Here is a 20,814-nt window from a genome sequence, read left to right on the forward strand (position 1 = left end):
AACACTACAGCGATATTCATATTATAAACTTTTACTTATTCTTCTTTAATTTCTTTTTGTGTATTCTATTTGATACTGGTTTTGATATAGAAAAAAAAATCTACAACTTACATCACTTATCAATCATTTACGAATGTAGAATTTTGAATCGTACTTATCTGCGTCTGGTGAGGCAGGCTCTAATGCATTTGACTTGTTGAATACTTTGTATTGTGATTAAAGATATCTTCACTTAACAGTGTTACACGTTGTTTGAGCAATATTTCAAAGTTAACAAAGAATAAAGTCGATTTATATTTGTGTAATTCTGTTCCAGTTTCGAAGATATTGCCGAAGTGAGCGTGCCCAGGAGCAGTACAATCCAAATACTGCTTCGAAATGGCGGATGGATGACACTTTATTCTCATAAGGTATGTTTTGTTTAGAACAATAAACAACTTTAACTTTGTCTTGTCACTATCTTGTTTTACATTATAACCAGCATTGAACTGACGATATATTTTCGAGTTTGTGGTTATTAACGTTCCAGGGAGCTACTGTATAAAGCACTGCACAAAACGTCAGACCTTTTGATGAAATTATATCACAATTACCTTACATCGAGACATAAGAACCAAAACTTCCATCTGTTTGTCCGATGGCAAAGAGGATTTTAACCCATGATCCTTCTACCATTGGCGATATTTTACGTTATTAGCCAGAAGCAGAATTCGAATCAAATAGTCATCACCGGGATTCAAACTTTCTTCGCCTCAGTGGAAGGGCGAACTTTCTTTCCTCTGAGCAATCGCTGCTTGCCAAATTAATCAGATATATTGCAAATATTCAGGGCTTCAATTAAGGAGCAGTTATGCTTTTTGTCTCTTCTGAGACAATTAATACTTCGAATTCGATATTCTCTGAAATAAGGTACTATGAAATATCGCTGGTTTTAATCACTTTTGGCAAAGTTCACCGATTCAAATACTTAATTCGGTAAGTTATCGATTAGCACGCATATACCTTTTGCCATCTTATTAATTACTCTAGTTGCAGCAATTCTTAATGGTGAAATAATATTTGAAAACGCTTTGGGCTGGTACACTTCACAAATTCTGAATGGAAATGTTCGACTGACTTTATACTAAAGAATTTGTTCTATGGTTCACGTTTAAAACTTTCGTCATTAAAAAGTAAACAAACTATAATTTTCAAAAATTTGGAATTTTCCACAATTGCGAAATAACAATTTTGTTAAAAAAAACAATCTGATCTATTTCAATTTAAATTCGGCAAAAATGAGTATTTTTAAAATGCAGTCATGTAAATCAAAATTACTATCATTTGGAGATGAGGCTTACACGGAAAAAAAAAAATATTGCAATTTATCTACTTTTAAAAGCATCCAGTTCAAAGTTGCCACCATCCTAATTTCTAACTTATAAAACATAGATTTAGGGCTTATACAATGTTTTTGTAGTTCATTTTAATTCGTAAATTTGCACATTTGTTCCATCAAAATTATTTCAAAAGTTAGGGAAGTTATAACACTTCCCATCATTATAGATTTGACAGTCATATCTTGCATGTAACCATGCTCTTCGAGAAAAACTGTAAATATTTAAGCACTTCAGTCAATTGCTATTAAAAAATAATGGCAATATATATTTTTGTAATCGTTTAGTGTAATTATCTTCTTCGTATACCTCTGTAAATTATTAATAACAGCTATAAATTATATGTGTTTAAAATTAATTGCTTATCTTGCTAATAGAATGATTTAAATTATTTTTGCAGCAGATTTGAATTATTTAAAAACTATCATATAAATTTATAAGCGTGAAATATTACCCCAAGTAAAAAATGGGGACCATGGCTATAATTGATACAGTTACAATTTCATAGACATTTTAGACGCAAGGTGAAGTTTTTAAAAATGTTTTACCCCGTTTAGGTCTGATTTATAAAAGGAATAAGAATTCGGATTAAAAAAATTTAGTTTATTATAATTGATAAAAGATAAATTCATGCCTTTTTTTTATTAATTTGCTTTTACTAATAACCTAATGGTTGGTGATCAAAATTCGAATATGTGATAGCATTTGCCAACATTTCCTTCTACTATGCATTATGTAATTGTGCAATAAACCGCTATTGCATAATTTTAATAATATTGCGAATCGTTTTTTATAGCACTGATGTATGTCATGATTATTTGTTTATTCTTTGCAGGCTGAAAAAATTCGAAACATGGTTGAACGCTTCTGTGTTGAAGCTGCGCAAGTGAGTTTTTCAAATTTATGAGTTTTTTTATTTCATTGATTTTTTAATTTTATTAGTTTTTAATTTTAATTTCATAATNCATGCCTTTTTTTTATTAATTTGCTTTTACTAATAACCTAATGGTTGGTGATCAAAATTCGAATATGTGATAGCATTTGCCAACATTTCCTTCTACTATGCATTATGTAATTGTGCAATAAACCGCTATTGCATAATTTTAATAATATTGCAAATCGTTTTTTATAGCACTGATGTATGGCATGATTATTTGTTTATTCTTTGCAGGCTGAAAAAATTCGAAACATGGTTGAACGCTTCTGTGTTGAAGCTGCGCAAGTGAGTGTTTCAAATTTATTAGTTTTTTTATTTCATTGATTTTTTAATTTTATTCATTTTTATTTTAATTTAATAATTTTATAGATATTTTTTAAAATGTTATTAATTTTTGAATTTTATTAATTTTTAATATTAATTTTTGAGTTTTATTAATTTCTGAATTTTATAGATATTTTTTAAAATGCTATTAATTTTTGAATTTTATTAATTTTTAATATTAATTTTTGAGTTTTATTAATTTTTGAATTTTATTAGCTTTTCATTTTTTAATTTTATTAATTTTTAATATTAATTTTTTAACTTAATTTTATAATTTTCTTTAATTTTTGAATTTTATTAATTTGTAATTTTATTAATTTTGAATATTATTAATTTTAAGTTTTTGACTTTATTAATTTTATAATTTTCATTAATTTTATAATTTCTTTAATTTTATAATTTTTTCTTAAATTTCAAAATATATAGTTTTAAGTATGTGGGATATTCAAAAAAATATCTGGTGAAATTTAATAGTGGGGATAGAGGTGACCAAAATAAACAATGTATCTTTTGTCGTAAAGCGTATAGAATTGCTGCGTTTAAGCGCCATTAGATGGCGCTGATCATAGGTGTTGATGTCATCTTGGAGTAAAGCTATCGTTTTTCGATGGAACTTTATTCCTGAACTTCGAATATCACTTGTTCAAATTAATTAGAATATTTAAGGTCTACTCCTTGAACCATTAAAATTGCATCTTAATACACAAAAATCTAATAATGAGATCAAAAGCTATTCAATTGATATTTTTTTTTAAAATCGCTGTTTATATATCACAGTACACATACTAGAATCGATAAGATAACTCGGAAGAAATTAAATATCACAAAATTTGTGCGACATTCGCATTGTGCACAATTTGTGCTAAACATTCTTTTTTCTTATTTAAATTCTAATTAAATTGTAACAGATCCCTATCTTTTGTCCCCTACTAATAAGGTGAATAAACAATCAAATCCTAAATCAGAGAATATTTTGTTAATTGAAATAGTTATAATCTTACATTTTACCTGAAACATTATATTTACATTACATTTACGTTACATTTATATTATATTTACATTACATTTATATAACATTTACATAACATTTATATCACATTTACGTTACATTTATATTACATTTACGTTACATGTAGATTACATTTTACTTTAAAAAAATCTGATTCAGAAATCTTGGATTCTCAACTTGACTACCATTGACCTTTGCACGCGCTGCAGATTAATACACATACTAATGACTGAGAACTACTATATTAGAATATAAGGAAAATAAAATTGTTTTTAACTGCATGTTTTAATTTAGTCTAGTTGTTTCACAATTAAAAAGTTAATTTAAGTGCTAAAATGATTTTTTTTTTTTATATTCCAGGGTGGTCACGAATATGTTAGAGCAGTCGCTGATTACGTCACGAGAGAGGCAACTCTTCTCAGTTTCAGAGAGAATGACATCATACGAGTTGTTAAAAACAGAAATTTGCATTTGGACAAAGGTAAGTCCATTTTTCTTTCTTTATTCTATTTTATTCCGTTTTTTTTCTTCTTTAGACTGAATTTATAATTCTGTTTGATTTTGCGATCTAGAGTATCTTATGAAGATTTAATATTATGCAGCGCAGCCGGCTCATATGACATTATAAACTCTTGATTGAATCAATTAATTATTTCGTTTATGAGTCAGACTTAGTTTGTGATATCATTAAACGCAATAAAAATGGTCCGGTGGTTTCGATCACATTGCATTGAAAAAGCGTTGAACGTAAGGAAAAATTAATGTAAAATATCTCTTTCCTTTTATTTCTTTTTATTAATTTTTTAAACGTTACTATATGATCTTAGAAAAGAAATAAGTAAGATTTGATAAGATTGAGAGTTATTTTTTTACGCATAAAATTTCACAGATTTCAGTAAGAAAAAAAATTTTTTTTTGCTAAATCTGCTTAAGGTCATGAGTTTGATCCTGACAGCTGATTAATATGCTGATTAACATATGCAGTAAGGTGCATGTTAAATCTGCTGTGGTTGAAAGTTCTCTAATTGGTTGTGGTGAGGAAGTTTAGAGACGGGCGACCACCTCAGGCACTGTCCACGTCGTCTGAATGGAGTTAAAACTTCGAGAATCCCTATGACCATGGCTTGGTAATGTGAGTACATAATAATAAGAATAGCTATTTCTGGATCCTGTATTATCTGCCGTTAATCTTTTTTTAATAGAATAAAAAGTGCTCTGCAATATTTTTCCTGCATATTGATGATTAATATAAGGTTTTTAATTTAAATAATTTCGTTTTTTTTTAAAGGAATAAATATATATAAAAATATATATAAACAATAGATATAAGAAATTTAAGAAAATAACTTTTTATCTATATTTGTTTTCAATTAATTTATATAAAAAAAACTTTTTTTTTCAACTAAAGAGAAATTCTAAAGAGCAAATTTTGCAACTTGAACATTTAGTCTTATAAAATTTCAAAGTTTAAAAAATAATTTCTAACTTCCTTCACAGCTGCCATTTTGAAAATATCGAACTTCTAACCAATAAATATCAGCATTTTCAAAATCTAAATTGTGATAAATAATTATAATTTTTATCATTGATTTCATAAATGTGATTTATTATTATTAATAGTAAATTTCTTGTGCGTTTTCCTTTTTAAAAAAATGGAAAATTTAAATAAAATTCAAAAAATTTAATCCCTTTTTTATTAAAAAATATAATTAATGTTCAATGCGCTTTTCGTTCGATAAAGTAAAAAAATAAGATAACGTAAAATTTTTACAATTTTTAAAATTAATCTAAATAAAAAAATTTGAATAGCTCATCTCGAATGCATTGTATTTCGTGAATAGGTTTTTTATCAATAGGTGTAAATGTGTTTCTTAATCTATTACACGATTTTCCAACTTTCGTATCAAACGCTAACACACATTCCAAGACTAACACACAACTGACGAAAACAAAATATCGCAACAAACTAGATAATATGCCAAATTCTACGATCGTTTATTTTTTTTATCCATATTTATTCTTTCTTATGTTTACTATGTCAGACATAGTTTCCAGCATCATAACTCTCTTTATGTTTACATTCAGTTTAGTTCCATTTTTCTTCATTATTTTGTATTGATTTAGGTCAAAATAAATGAAAAATATTATATTCAGCTCTTTAATAATTGCTAATGTCAACAATTTTACGATTTGTTAATAATTAGTTGTTTGGTCATGAGATACATAACCATAACAGCTACTTTTTCTGCTTTTAAGGTAAAGTCGCCCTAACACGACTTCCTTCCAAACAATAATTTTTCAAATTTGCACTTATTTGCAGTCATTTAGATTTCAGCGGAAAACAGTTATTTATAATTGAAATTTCTGTAATTTAGGAAATAAATTAGTGATAAATTTTCAAAATTAATGGAAGCAATACATTTTTTCAAACTACTTTTTTTGGATTTTATAATTTAGGGCAAATATAGTTCCGATGTCCTCGCAGATTTTTTTTGTGAGTAATTATTATATTTGACTATTTCTTATGATTAAAAAATACCAAAATATATTTTTGCTTGTAATTAAAGCATTGAAAAAAGATATAAAATAGATACCAGTGTTCCATCTGCATCAAAAGGGTTAAATTGAGCTTTACGCTAGCTAATATCGTTGCTATTATCTTTTGAATACTAGGAAAAAATCAAAATCGCCTGCAGTTTGATTTATTACAGTGGCTGACGCTAATCCAATGAGGAGATTCCATTTTTCAATTTCATTCTTTCCTGATAGACAGAATTAAAATTTTTGATCGAATTTTAAGATCTCATGTTAAAATTTATCATCTCACTCATTTTTCTAATATTTACGACGAGAGCGCAAACGGTTCCGGAGTTATAAAAGAGACACACAAACTCGAAGCTCTTTTTATTATTGACGATTATCTATTGACGATTATGAATATCGTCATCTTTCTACAATACGCTTGTAATTTTTTTTTCTTTTTAGTTTTCTAAAAATAGCTTGAAAATTTGTCATTAATTTTAGATAATAAATAGCCTTGAAGCATTTTTTGTAAACATTTTACGCAGCTTGATATGTGAATCTTTACAAGTGCCACTTAAACTACGTGTGTTCAAACAAGTTCTAACGCAAGTTCTAAAATGACTAATAAGCTAACTTTCACAGCTTGAATCGTGCAAACATAAATGTATCTACTAAACGTGAGAATTTTGGTAAATGGATTTCTCGGAAAATTTTGACTTTTTTGAAACTGCATGAATCCAAATTTTTTATTAACAAAGTGAATTATAAATATATTCGTATTAAAAACTGTTTTATATTTATTTATATTTTTTTTTAATTCAGAACAATAAATTTTAAAAATCATTCTTAATAAAAAGGGAAATTTCAAACTTTTTCGTAGTAAAAATTTGAATGCATAATTTAATGTTTACATTATATTAATAATCATATTACGTAATTACTTTTTTGATCCCATGCCCTTTACGAAAAGCACTTTAAGAAAAATGGGAAAACCTTTCTTAATAAAAATAAATTTCATTGACTGATAGCTTTTACCTAATCTTGGTAATTTGAATAACATTCATTAAAAATAAAAATATTTTCTATTATATATATTTTGTTATAATATTTGCTTCAATTTGAGCATTTTTCTTCGAATAAAATTACCATTTTCCAAAGTAGTTAAGAAAAAATAAAAATGGATAAGATAATATATTTTAGGATAAAATTAAACAAATACTAATGTAGGCTAAAATACGACGAACAGTTTCCAATCAAACTGAAATCATGAAGTCATGAAATCAAACTGAAAATCATATACCGACATATTTAAAGAACTTGAAAGAACCAAATAAGTGATATTTTTAAGGGAATTAGATTTAAAAAAAAGTGGTTGAATAAATAAGGCGATGTTTAATGTAACTAAACTGTTTTTGCTTTCACTTAAATTTTAACATAACTAATTACATCAGTTTTCAGTATGCTTGCATGATTTTTATTTCAAATTAGGTCGTGGTATATAAATAAAAACAAAGAAATATTTGTCCCACTTTCCAATAAATTGGTAATAAAATAGTTCAGATGCAACTTTTTTTTCCGTTCTGAAAATGTCACTAACCTGTTCCACTAAGTTTTTCAATTAATATAGCTAAAATAATTTCAATTTTTTAATTTGATGTTATGTGTTATCTTCAGTGGCTTTATGTTATTGAAGTTAGCAAAACGCGTTGTTTGTAATTCATACCATTGAATAAAGATGAAATGTATTTAACATCTCTTAGCATGATGCTATTGCTCACGGCCGATTCATGATAGTTGAAATTCCCCTTAAAAGTAATTAATTCCAAAGTATGGGTATTAAAACTGCTTGGTGCAGTTTTAAAAATCACCAAATATATCAATATAATATTTTATACCTATATAAGTATATCTGGTACTTATTATATAACCCTTCAACATTTGAGTTTATACATATTTGTCAGTGGCTGCCAACTAAATCCAAATTTTTTTCTTTTAAAAATGTGCATTCGAACTTCATAAGGATTTTGGAACCTGACCATTTCTCTATCTCACTTTTAATTTACTGTTAAAATATTTATAAGTAGTGGTGGAAAAAATTTCTTTTATTTCTAATTCCTTAAAATATTTTCTAAAACTGCCGAAAACCCGTTGTAGAATTCTTATCAAAACCGATTCGCCAATTACCATAATACCAGTAGTACATATTACCATAAGTGATACATATGAATTAAGCGTCATCTGTGAGTGGGAATTTTTTAGGGTTNGATTTTGGAACCTGACCATTTCTCTATCTCACTTTTAATTTACTGTTAAAATATTTATAAGTAGTGGTGGAAAAAATTTCTTTTATTTCTAATTCCTTAAAATATTTTCTAAAACTGCCGAAAACCCGTTGTAGAATTCTTATCAGAACCGATTCGCCAATTACCATAATACCAGTAGTACATATTACCATCAGTGATACATATGAATTAAGCGCCATCTGTGAATGGGAATTTTTTAGGGTTTTCTTAAACAAATTTACCATTAATCTTTCTTCCAGGTTTTAACTAAGTAATATTTAGAAGTAAGTAATTATTTAGAAGCACGTTTAAAGGAATTAATATAAATAAAATAAAACCACGTGGTATCAGACTAAGTGTAAGTTTTGTGACTTAGACCACGTGTGCTACTACGTAATGTTCATTGAATTCATCTGGCATAGAGCCCCTGAATCATAGTATAGGAGCCTTAATCTGGCATAGCGAATATAAAATAATTAATACGTGCAATAAATTATTTTTTGGTCAAACGAAGCTATAAGCTAGCAATTATCACTGATGTATTTTTAAAATATGTGAAAATTGATTCGTTAAATTTAAAACAATGACTAATGCTTAACCAATCAGAAAATTCTATTTCGTTTTTCGCTCATCCTGCAAGAACGATTTGTCGCAGAATGTTCTAATGCTGACAGTGACCTTCCTTGTGCTTGAAACTATCTGTATGCCAAATTTCATCGCTTTCTGTCGGATGGTTTAGGAGTATGAAGGACATGCATACATATTACATTCACACGCATGACATATTACATTCATTTATATATATATTTTTTCATCGTCACTGTCTTCATCTTCATCATTTTCATTATTGACTATATTAACGATCATCGGATCAAGTTGTTGGATTTCATTTCCCTGAGTGTTTGGAAGATAAAATTCAGTTTTTTACGGCTGTAGTCTTAAAAAATAAACTGGAACAAAAAAATCCTTGAAGTATTTGATAGCTCGGTTAAAACGGAAACTCGGATAATCGGAACTCTACTTGTATAGGTTGCACTGAAGAAATTTTTTTTCTTATTTAAAGAAAAAGTAAAACTGGGCTTGCGAAAACAGGAATATCAATACCAAATAAAAACAACTTCAAATATTGAGAGAAAAGCATTATTAAAAAAAAGGCCAAATATTTATTTTTAAATGTTGAAACATTTTAGCAATATCGTGACCTGTTTAGTGTTACACATTCTGCAACAGAGTAAGCGTAAAAAAAGTTTTGTATTTTATAGTATCTCCATTAGCTGATAGCAATTCATAAAAACATTTAGATATTTGCTCTTTAAGTGTAATTTTTAAAAAAATTATTAAAACTTTTGTTGTAACTGTTATTTATATCCATCTCAAAAACTAAATTTCTCGTATCTAGATTAATCGGACGTTATAAACAAAAGTTCAAAATCCTTTTAAAATCGCAAACTTCTTTTTCGATTTTCATTGAAATTACTCTCAATTTAAATTCAAAAAGCTACTTTTCAGGTCACTATAATAAACTAAATTTGATTATTAATCTATTTTGTGTTATTTTGCTCTCTTAATGCTTCATACTTGACCGCCAAAACGGCTTTTAGAGGTCAGCTGTTCTCACTTCGTTAACTAGATTAAGTTCTCTTTTATCTGCTTGTTTTTTTTTTTTATCGTAAGCCATCCATTCTTTTTATTTTGTCAAAGGAAAAAAGCACTTTACCTAAGCGATTAGAATTGCTATTCAGTACTTTTTAATTCGGGTATATATTTAAAGAATTTATTAAATTGAAGAGGTAGGGTTGCAAATTTCAATGCGTTTTTCTTTATTTTTTGGAAATGGAGCATATTTTGGTGTTTCCGTAGCATGGAGGTGTTTTGTTCTTTTCGGCTGGATGATTTTTTTTTGATTGGATGATTTTACTGATAGATCCATTGCCAAAATTGATTCAATAAGTTCAAAAAATATGTTTTATTTGGGTGTAGTTTTTATCCGACGACCGCAGGGATTGACTATTCAATTTTATTTTTATTTCATAACCGTCGTTGAACAGCCGATCGAATTTTCAGTTTACGGCTACCAATGTTCAACTCTTGGGCCTCGTAATTTTGAACCCAATGCGGAAGACAAGGAAACTCCTGGATCAGTACCCCCAGAGGTATTGGAGGACTTTGAGACTCGACAGATCCAACGTGCATCAGTCACCACTTACTACACGGGGAGTCTTCAACCGGTTGGGACCGAACCCACGAACTCTTGGACATGAGCCCGGCACCCCACCGAACTGGCTATCCCTGCCTAGTAGCGACAATTTATCAGAATTATTGTTGCACCGCAACTGTGGACCTGCTACAATGGGAGTATTAGTTGATTATATAGTTGATTACGGCAGTAAATGGAAATCATTTGTCATAATTGGATGTTAATCTGCCAAACCATCGTTACTTTGGTTAGGTAATGGGTTTGGTGTTTACCAATATCTTCTAGTGGTTCCATCATGGTGTTGTTCATCGCCAGTAAACTATTGAATTTGAAAAATTAGTATCATGAGAAACAAACTTATCTAATTTGGCTTACTGCCTTAGAACAAGATTATAAACTTATGTTAGAGCTAGGAGCTATTCAATTAATTTAAAATGCCGCAAACGCATTTTATTTTCACAAAACTGTGACTTTCCTTCATTCTTCGCCATTTTAATTATCAGCCTAGAGGGCGCTGTTTAATGATGGACAAAACGTAACATGACAGCCACGAGTAACTGTTACAAACTCACACCATTTATAAAAATAGCACATTATTCGCTAAAAATCATTATTTAATATGACGACAAGGCTTTCGAAAAACAGTTTTAAAATAATGGATAAATAATAGCTAGCTTCCGTCACAAGATACGAGATCCTGAAACTATCCATTAAGTTGAATCCATGAATCCATTAAGTTATTCCTTTCTCTGAACTTCCTTTGCCTTATGTATGAGAGCCAGTAAGCAGTTCGATTTTATTTTCCCTGTTTGGTTCGGAGTATATTTCAGCTCAACGCATATCAAGAAGTTCGAAGAACATGTCGATTTAAAGCATTTTATTAGGACAAAAAAAGTTACCATAAAGGAAATATTGTTTCATTTTAACCCTCGATAGGATTCTGCGTATTAGAAATGTTGAATAACTCGTCAGGGAAGTGTGTTATAAGATTGACCTTAACATTCTAAAGCGACACCGGGCTTTCCATATATATTACCATAAAACGATTTCCAGTGAAGATGGTAATTTCTTTAATTCTGCCTAGGAGCGTTTTCATCTTATGCCAAGGTCAAGACCTCAAACATATCCTGTTTTGAATACACTATTATACACTCTTGGAATGAATTGAGAGGGGTTTCGCTTTCATTTTATTTATGTAATAATGTCTGTTATCGGAAAGTTAGTCTCCCTATTCCAGAATATTATATTTTAGGAGTTTATTCGCAAACTCAAGTAAAATCATTCGTTTTAGTTTTTTTATTTTTTTATTTATTTTATAACCGCCGTTAAACAGCCGACCCAATTTTGGATTAACGACTACTAATCTTCAACTCCGTAGCCTTGTAATTTTGAACCTAATACAGAAGACAAGGGAACTCCTGGATCAAGTATTGAGAGAAATTTGCCTTCGTGGAGAACTTTTTGATGGAATTACCCGCATTCGCGTTACATGGAAATGAAGACCGCGAGAACCTCCCGCGGTTAGCCTGACGGCAAGAGGAGTCTAACCCATGTAATGATCGGCCTGAAGAAAAATTAGTTTTTAATTTATTTTCTCATTGTACAGTTCTCAAATTTTTGCGCCCGTTAGCTGCAATTTTAATTGCATATTACAGCGTTTCCCATTTTTTTTCGGACGGAAATCCACATTTACAACTGAAGTATATAACTGAAGTATTGTGAACCTATTAACATTAAAAAGATTGCTTTATTTTTAAAATATTTCATAAGAACTAAATTTCTTGTTGCATTTATACAACTAATGATCTCGCCTAATTCGTCAGTGTGGTTTTCAAATCCGATATTAGTTTTGCTCCTAAAGCAACAGATTTTTTTAAATTGAATTTTTAGTTTTTTTTTTTGTCGAAATGTACAAATTTAAAAATGTTATATATTTTACAGGGGTCGCATAAATGTTGCGACAAACTTCTAGGATGATTAGGGTACATCATCTGGATTTAAATTGCATAAGAACCCGTTCAAGGAAAATGTCGTTGTATGCAGCTAGGGGTTACTACCCTACTAAGACCCGCTCTGAAGCACACGAAGAAACAATTCATAATTGGGAATTTCCCCATGCGGCGAGGACATTTCCTAGCTTGTTTTTTCAATATACAATTATTATGCTGTTGGACTACCCTAACTCCTTTAGAAGTTTGTAGCAACATTCATGCGACCCCCTGTTACACATGTAACAGAAATCTCATGTAACAGGGGAAAAAATGCTCTCCAGCGTTATTCGAAGTAATAACTGCGAATACCGATGTAGTTCAACATTTCCTTTCTAAATTTTTCTATCTATTAACATTTTACGCTTTAGTTCTTCTCAATCTAACAATGCTAATAATCCTTATTACGGATTTTTTCGCGTCCGGTCGCAGAGTGACGCATATCCGGTCAATCTTTTATCACGATCTTTAAACGGACCTCTCCTGTCCTATTAAAGGAGTCACGGTTCCAAGAACAAAAATAACAGGTAAGTTTAGAACTTTTTTTTGATGACGGTGGATTTACCGAAGAAACAAAGCATTAAACGAATAATATCTTAGGTTTCCTCTGCCTTTGTTCTTACTTTTCTTTAATAGAACAAAAAAGGGTAAATTGGTTCTGCGTCTTTGTTTAATGTCATTACATTTCGAGTTAAAATCTTCTGATTCGTGCTTCGTGAGGTGTAATGAGTCAGTTGAGAAAAAATTCTTGCATTCTAATGATTTGATTTTTATTGTTAAAATTGTATTTAGGAATGTTTTATTTTTGGTTCATTATGTTACAGGTTTATGAAATGTAGGTTACTATTATAAACAAAACTATGAATCATAAAAAAAAAAGTAAAATCGGACAGTTATATTTTGTAGTTTTTATTCATTTATGGCATTAACAATGCAAATGAAAATTATGGATCAAGGTAGCAAGAATACATATTTTTAGATTTCTTGTCTAAAATGAAGTAAAAAAAAGACATGATATATCGGTAATATTATCATTATTTAAGCAAAAATAAAGAATATCATTAATTATTATTTAAGTAAAAAAAAACATGTCTTTCATAACATGTCTTTAAAAGTGGCTGCTTTAAATCCTTTAGATCAGGGCTGTCCAACTGGCGGCCCGCGGGCCGCATCTAGCCCGCCAGCACATATTGTGCTGCCCGCCAATTTCTTATTCAGGCTGATCACCCTCAGTTTTCCCATTAAAATATAAGCAAATTGTTTTATAATCCTTCTGTTCCATTGTTTTATAATTAATAATTCAACTATTAATTGTTATTGTATAAGAGGTAAGAGGTTATTGTTCAACTTTTTCAAACTGCGGCCCGTCAGGTGATCAGTGACCGGAATTCTGGCCCGTGGGCTCTTTGCAGTTGGACAGCCCTGCTTTAGATCAATGTATTAAAATAAAAATGATTTTAAAAGTTAAAAAAAATTAAAATTGTTAAGTATTATTCCTATAAAATGCAGGTGCTACAGTGAAAAACTGTATTTCTTCTATATTATTCTTGTTCTTATTCTTGTTCTTTTAACTTATTTGTTCCTTAAATTGAACGATATCTTAATTTTTTTTAACTGTCACATTATGCTTCATTGGGTGCAAAGCATGAAGTAGAATCAATGATCTAAAAAAGTTTTATCTACGATTAGTATAAAAATGTGGTTTGGGAACTAAAGGTCAGCCAGTAGTCCAAAAAGTTTCTGTGAATAAGTTTAAAATGCTCTAATTATTAATCTTGTTTGAAAAAGAAAACTTTAAAGGAATTCTATCGGAAATATTAACATGTTACAAAAAAAAACTTCATGTTTGTGATTATCTTTGCTTGATTTATCTTCAAAAGAAGGAAAATATATATGTTTAAATATATATTTATTTGAGATAATGTTTAATGTTGTAATAATTTAATTTAAAAAATAATCTTTGCTATATAAAACCCTGATGGAAATAATAAAAAAAAATTATCAAAAATATTTTCCTTGTTGCAACAAATTCTGCGTATTTGATTTCTTAATATAATTCACATTTTTTTTTTTTTAATGTTATGCTTGTAACACATTAAGTAAATTTTTACTGGTTTTTTCTAACACTTTGAAGAGATAAACACAAAAAATAAAGCAGTTATTTTAATGGTTCGAAAATAGTTTTATTAATTTGAAATTCTCGAACGGAATTATATTAAAATCAGAATGATTTCTGTATTAAAATTTCCTACGAAATCCGAAAAGAATTTTTGCAGTAAAATTAGAATACTGTATAACTCAAAAAATAATTTACTTTTACATACATCAGCACTAATACTGTGATGGGAAATTAGTTAATCTAAAAAAAGAAAAAATGTTTAACCTATAAATTTTTTAACGGTTCACTTTTGTACCGTTGTACATTGTTTACTTTTGTACTTGTACTAATCATCATCAAAATTAAAATAATTTATGTGATTAAAACAATAAACTTCAATAAAAAAATGCATTTTGTCAGTAACAATGAAAATTAAATCAGTGAGCTTTTATGAATAAAAACAAAACAGTCAGCGATAAGTTGCAACTTCATTAAATATCGTTTGCTACGCTGAGTTCAAGTTACCTTTTATTTGTACCCGTTCCCCTTTTCATGGTCGCAAGCACTGAACAAAAAAACAGGTGGAAAGGTTGGAAAACACTCCGGTCTGAGTTCGGCAAGTTATTTGTTGTCATTTGTTGTTTCGTCTTTAGCGGAATATGGTGGTGGTTTCGTTTTCTCCTTCGAAATGACCGTAACCGTGAAAGTAACATGATGGAATACTCAAAAATGAAATATTCTTCATTTGATGATTTGCTTCTTCCTTTTCATCAAAATCGTTTGCGACCTAGCAGCTGTGTTAGTGAAAGGGTTTCTTGTGTGAAAGAATTCATCCAAGGTAATGAAATGAAATAAAATATTTATATTTATTTATTTTTCTTTAGTTAGATTTTTCTAATTTTAAAGAAATAACCCTTTTTTGCGATAAAAATTTAAAGTAAAATTTTTTTTTTACTATTCCCCGAAAAATGATTACTTTTTTTAACCAATTAAGTTAAATTAAATAAAGCGTAAAATAGTAATAAAATGAAACAAAAATCAAGAAACGTTTTATTTTATTCTGTAGTTATTAATTTTGTAAATTTTTAAATTTTTTTATTTAGTAAGAAAATTAGTATCAGAAATAAAAGTTCTTTACACGACAACAATTTCTCGCCCGAACCAATGAAATTAAAAATAATAGTTAAGAATAAAATATGTAATGAAATGGAAAAAAAAAAACATCAATCTTTTTATATTATTTTATCTTTATTTCCTCTTAAGGTTTCGAATATTGTTTTGTATTTTAAGGAAATAGACATGCATGTCTGTTAAAAAAAATTAGTGATTTAAGGATATTAAAAAAAAATACTCCTTTTTCGGTTTACTTTAAGTAATTTCCGAATTCAAACCAACAAAGTACATAACAATAAGAAAAGAATTAAAAAGTAATGAAGTAAACAATAAAAATGAAATACGCTTTTTTCTTTATTTCGACTCTTTTTCAAAATACTGTAATTTTTTTTCTTAAATAGCATACTGATGCTCATCTCAATTACATTTTTATTTAATGTATCGCATACTTTGTCTTCGTTTATGGTTTATTAAAATTAACTAATGTTACATTATAATGTAATAATAATGACATTAAAAATATTCGATAACATACTGCAAACTCTCGTCACTATGAAATATTTTCGTGCACTTGCGCTAATAATTTTATTAATTCTGATATGTTAGTTTATTACATTAATATTTGTAAAAAGGAGCTTTAAAATAAATAATTTATTAAATAGATTTGTATAATTCACATTGCTTAATTACGAAATAAAAATAATTTACGAAGTAGTTTTGATTTATGGTGCATGTAATTATGAAAAAATTAATTTACTAAGTAGCTTTGTATTATTGAAGTACGTGAAATTAATAAAAAATATTAATTAATAATATATGTTTCTACCATGCACTATTTATAAATATGAAGAAAAAAAATCTGCGAGGAAAAGTTTTTATCCTAATAAATTACATAGATTTATCGTAAATTACTGTTTATGAGTATTTTTAATGCTTCTACTAGCATTACCATGTGTTTGAAAACCAAACCAAACTTACAACTGAACCAAACATACGTGAAATTTAAAGTGATGTAAGATAAACAAACTATTAGAATTACAAAGTGATTGCACGTGTACCATCATTGCTCATGCTCATTTGTACAATTCTTCCCTTTTGTTGCAATTTTCACGCACGTTAGTGTATAATAAAATCCAAAATCTGTCTAAATGCATCACCAATACCTAACCACCACCAATAACCTAAATACATCAAACTAACAATAGATTTTCATTGATTAAAGAAATTGTCAATAAAGTTATTTACTTTACTTTTTTTAAAAAAAAAACAGATAATTTATTTTTATACTTCAAATCCCTTTTAAGATAGCTTTTTCCTATAAGTATGAGATATGTTAAAAATCTGTATTCGCTTGTATATTCATATTTTATATTTATTCATATTTAATTCATATATTTTATGCATGAGTTAAATTTATATTTTTAAATTTCTACCCTCAAAATCTTTGCTAAAGAGAAAATGGTATTAGATAATTTTAAAGCAGTTTCTAAATTTGTAAGTGCGATTAGTATTATTAAAATTATTATTTTGAACATATGACTTAATAAAGTTTTCACTTTTTAGTCTCTTTTAATGACAATAACTCTCTCTAAACAATTTTCGCTCAGTGACCCGGAACTCTTCAACTTCATGACCTACTAAAATGCGAATGTCGTGTAGCTAAAATTAAACTTTTATTTTCATGTTCGACATTTATAATAATTATATAAAACCATTTAACCTGATAAAAATCGAAATGAATTTACGAAAATTTCATTTGTTTTTACAATAATAATAAATCTCAAATTCATAAAGTTATTTTTGTTAATATAATTAGAGAGTTTAAATCAGTTTTAGATCAGTTTATTCAGGAAGCTGTGGATTAAAAGATTTCATTAAGAATTTTATGTTCTATATAGCTACAACAACAACAGACTCGAATGACATAAAAAAAAAACCCGAAACGAAAAAACCGGAAATTTGAGCGCCTGCATTTAGCTGTTTTAGTTATTGCTTTTGCTTTTGTTATGAAAGCAAAAAAAGCACTTATTGCTTTTGTTATGAAAGTTGTTTTTCATATGGAAAAGAGGACTTCTTAAATCCAAAAATTAATTCGAGTTGCTAATTTTTTTAAAATTAAATATTCCTTTTAAAAAACTTGTTTTGCATTTTAAAAATTTTATAAAAACAGAAATCTCGAAACCTAAATATTTCCATCATAATGTCCTAAATTTATATTATGCGCATTATACCGTGGTTTAATTAATTAAAGATTATTTTTAATTCCAAAGAAAATTTTTATTTTAGTTTCATAGAAAGAAATTAGAAAACTCATAAATAAAACAAATGGGTTTTTAAATTTATTTTTAAGACACGATATTTCAGTTACATGACACAGTATCGAATCTTGATCATCATGCTGAAAACAACAATTGCCGTGTTTTGCGACAATTATTTTTAGCTGACAAATTTACTCTCGTTTTAATTTATTTCCTTCAGAATGCGACGTGCGTGTAATTTTTTTGAATTGCTAATTAATTTCACTATTATTTCCTGTCTGCTTCTGTGTTTTCCATGTTAGTCGGAACAGGAAGAAAGAAACTGAAGTTAAGGATCAGTCTCTTTCCGTGAGATCTTTAATTAGTTTAAGGATAATTTAGATTTAGCCTACTTACATCTAACTAAAATTATACCTGAATCTATTTAGATCTTTATTTATTTTACTCAACTGTAGTTGGAGTTAAAAAGTCCTCGCTCACATATCAACAAAGATTATTTAATTGCTGTTATAAGCAAGTATGCACTCTCGGAAATATAATTCTCACTTTTGACGATTCAGCAATCCTTGAGAAGTATTTCGTTAATTTTATGAATCATTTCGTCACGAAATCATGCGATTTATGACTAAACGCGAACTCTAAAAAATGTGATCATCTTTCCTCAACACGAAATCTCATCGTAGTGCATTGTTTGAGATTGTTAATTAGAATGAAACTAGAATAAAAACTGGACAATCGAAAATAAAGTGATGAATTAAGCCTACCGGCTACTGTGGTGGTCAAAGAGTTAGCCTTGTAGTAGGAAGATCCGGTGTTCGAACCTTGTTTTAGGCATGGGCGTGATTTATATCTCTGTTCTATATGTCTTTGTTGTGTAGTTACTCACGTTTAAGTGATTATTAAAAAAGTTAGATATATTAGGTTAGGTTTCATTATTATTATTATTGTTAATATTATTATTATTGAAAAAAAGTAGAACGACGAAATATTTGTTTATTTCGACGAAATTCGTTTCCTCGAAGAAGTGGCGGTAGTTATTTCCTCACTTTGACGAAATATTCGCTTGGAGCATATGCAAGGAACGGTTTCGTCAAAAACTGAGAAAGTTTCGTGAGGTACATTTTTTACACGGTTCTCGTCTAATTAAATTAATTGCAAAATTTCTCGTTTAAGTAATCTTGATGATTGAATATTAATCATGACGAAGTCTGTATCAGTAATTAATTGTATTAGCTGCCGGAATTTTCGAGAATATTAATAATAACGAAATTAATATCAGTAATTAATTATAAATCCATCGTCTGAAAATCAGTATCAATAATTAATTGCGAATCCAAAAAAACGTGTTTATTTAGAAGTACTCCGTTTGAGTTGGAATATTCAGATTCTCATATCAGCAGCGTGAGACTTATTATAATTTAAGACTTATTATAATAATTTGAGACTTATTATACATTATTTTTAAAACAATTTTTTGAATCTTTGTCAAAAATTAAGTGAAAAGGGCATTTGCGTTGGGAATAGCATATTAAATTTAAACGAGGAAAAACACAATATTACCAAAATCTAGTGAATATGTAGAATATTACAAAATTTAAAAAATGTTGCCACTTAAATTCTCTATTGTTTGTTTTTAGAATATTTGTCAAAAATTAAATGAAAAAGAAATTTGCGTTGGGAATAGCATATTAAATTCAGACCAGGAAAAACAAAATATTACCAAAATCTAGCGATTATGTAAAATAATACAAGATACAAAAAATAAAGTTTTTTTTCTTCTTCATACCTTGATAAGCTTTCGTGCCCCCATGCTCACTAGTGAATGATCAAACATCGAAAGTGTTTTGATTTTTTTTTTCTTGCTTAAATACGAATTTGTGTCATCTTTAGTATTTTACTTCAGTGAGAATTGAAAAAATTAAGGGCGGTCCTTATGAACACCCCGAATAGTTTCTTTTAAGCTACAAAATAACATATATAAACTGAATAAATTAGTGTTATAAAGAAGATAGAAATGCTCCTTAAAAGTGCCACAAGGCACTGATCGGAAAATAAATTCTTGATGTGTTCTAGAACACATTAAAGCGTTTTTGATAGCGCCTTTACGCTACAAACAAGAATAACAAAACAAGGAATCAGCTGCAGACTACCGGCATGAACGTCAAAACTACGTCAATAGTCTGAATAAAATTTTACGATTCTCATATAAATAATTCAGTAAAACTCTCGATGTTCATTCACAGCCTACAATTGTTGCCAATGTTTTTGAGGCTGTGATTCTTTGATAGTATAGATAAAAATAATAAAAAAAAAAGGATTTGTAAACAAAATACCTTTTCCAAGAGAGTTTAAAATACACATGTCACACCAAGAACGAAAAATGTGAGCAGCACACATCTGTGTTGGTAAAATTTTTTATTGTGATATTCATCGCAGAAAGTGGTTAGTTAGCAACTCTGTCAAATTAAAAATGAAGAATTATGTTTGTATCCGTTCCATAAAATGATTTAAACTAATGATATATTCTGGCAAAAAGTTCTAGTAAAAACTTGAGCGCTATAGTTGGTCGAAATTTCATTAGACGGTAAAATTTTGTAGCTGTCAGAAAATGTTTGGCACTTGTACTGTGGAACCTGTATAAGTCGACTACTTGAAGTGCATTGTTTTTGCAGCCAACTTAAACAGGTGGTCAACTTTTGCAGGATTATT

The 20,814-nt window shown here is 28.5% G+C and overlaps 1 protein-coding gene across 1 annotated transcript in view; it reads left to right on the forward strand.

Annotated features, from left to right (window-relative positions):
* The window catches only part of LOC107445751 (Myosin 10A), a 281,182-nt gene that overhangs the window by 219,026 nt on the left and 41,342 nt on the right, over window positions 1–20,814 (forward strand). The window contains exons 43-45 of the mRNA XM_071185451.1: window positions 317–410; window positions 2,212–2,262; window positions 4,007–4,127. Of these exons, the coding sequence (XP_071041552.1) occupies window positions 317–410; window positions 2,212–2,262; window positions 4,007–4,127 (266 nt within the window). The remainder of the gene's footprint in view (window positions 1–316; window positions 411–2,211; window positions 2,263–4,006; window positions 4,128–20,814) is intronic.

This window comes from Parasteatoda tepidariorum, chromosome 9, assembly GCF_043381705.1.
Source record: "Parasteatoda tepidariorum isolate YZ-2023 chromosome 9, CAS_Ptep_4.0, whole genome shotgun sequence".
In the NCBI taxonomy this organism is placed as follows: domain Eukaryota; kingdom Metazoa; phylum Arthropoda; class Arachnida; order Araneae; family Theridiidae; genus Parasteatoda; species Parasteatoda tepidariorum.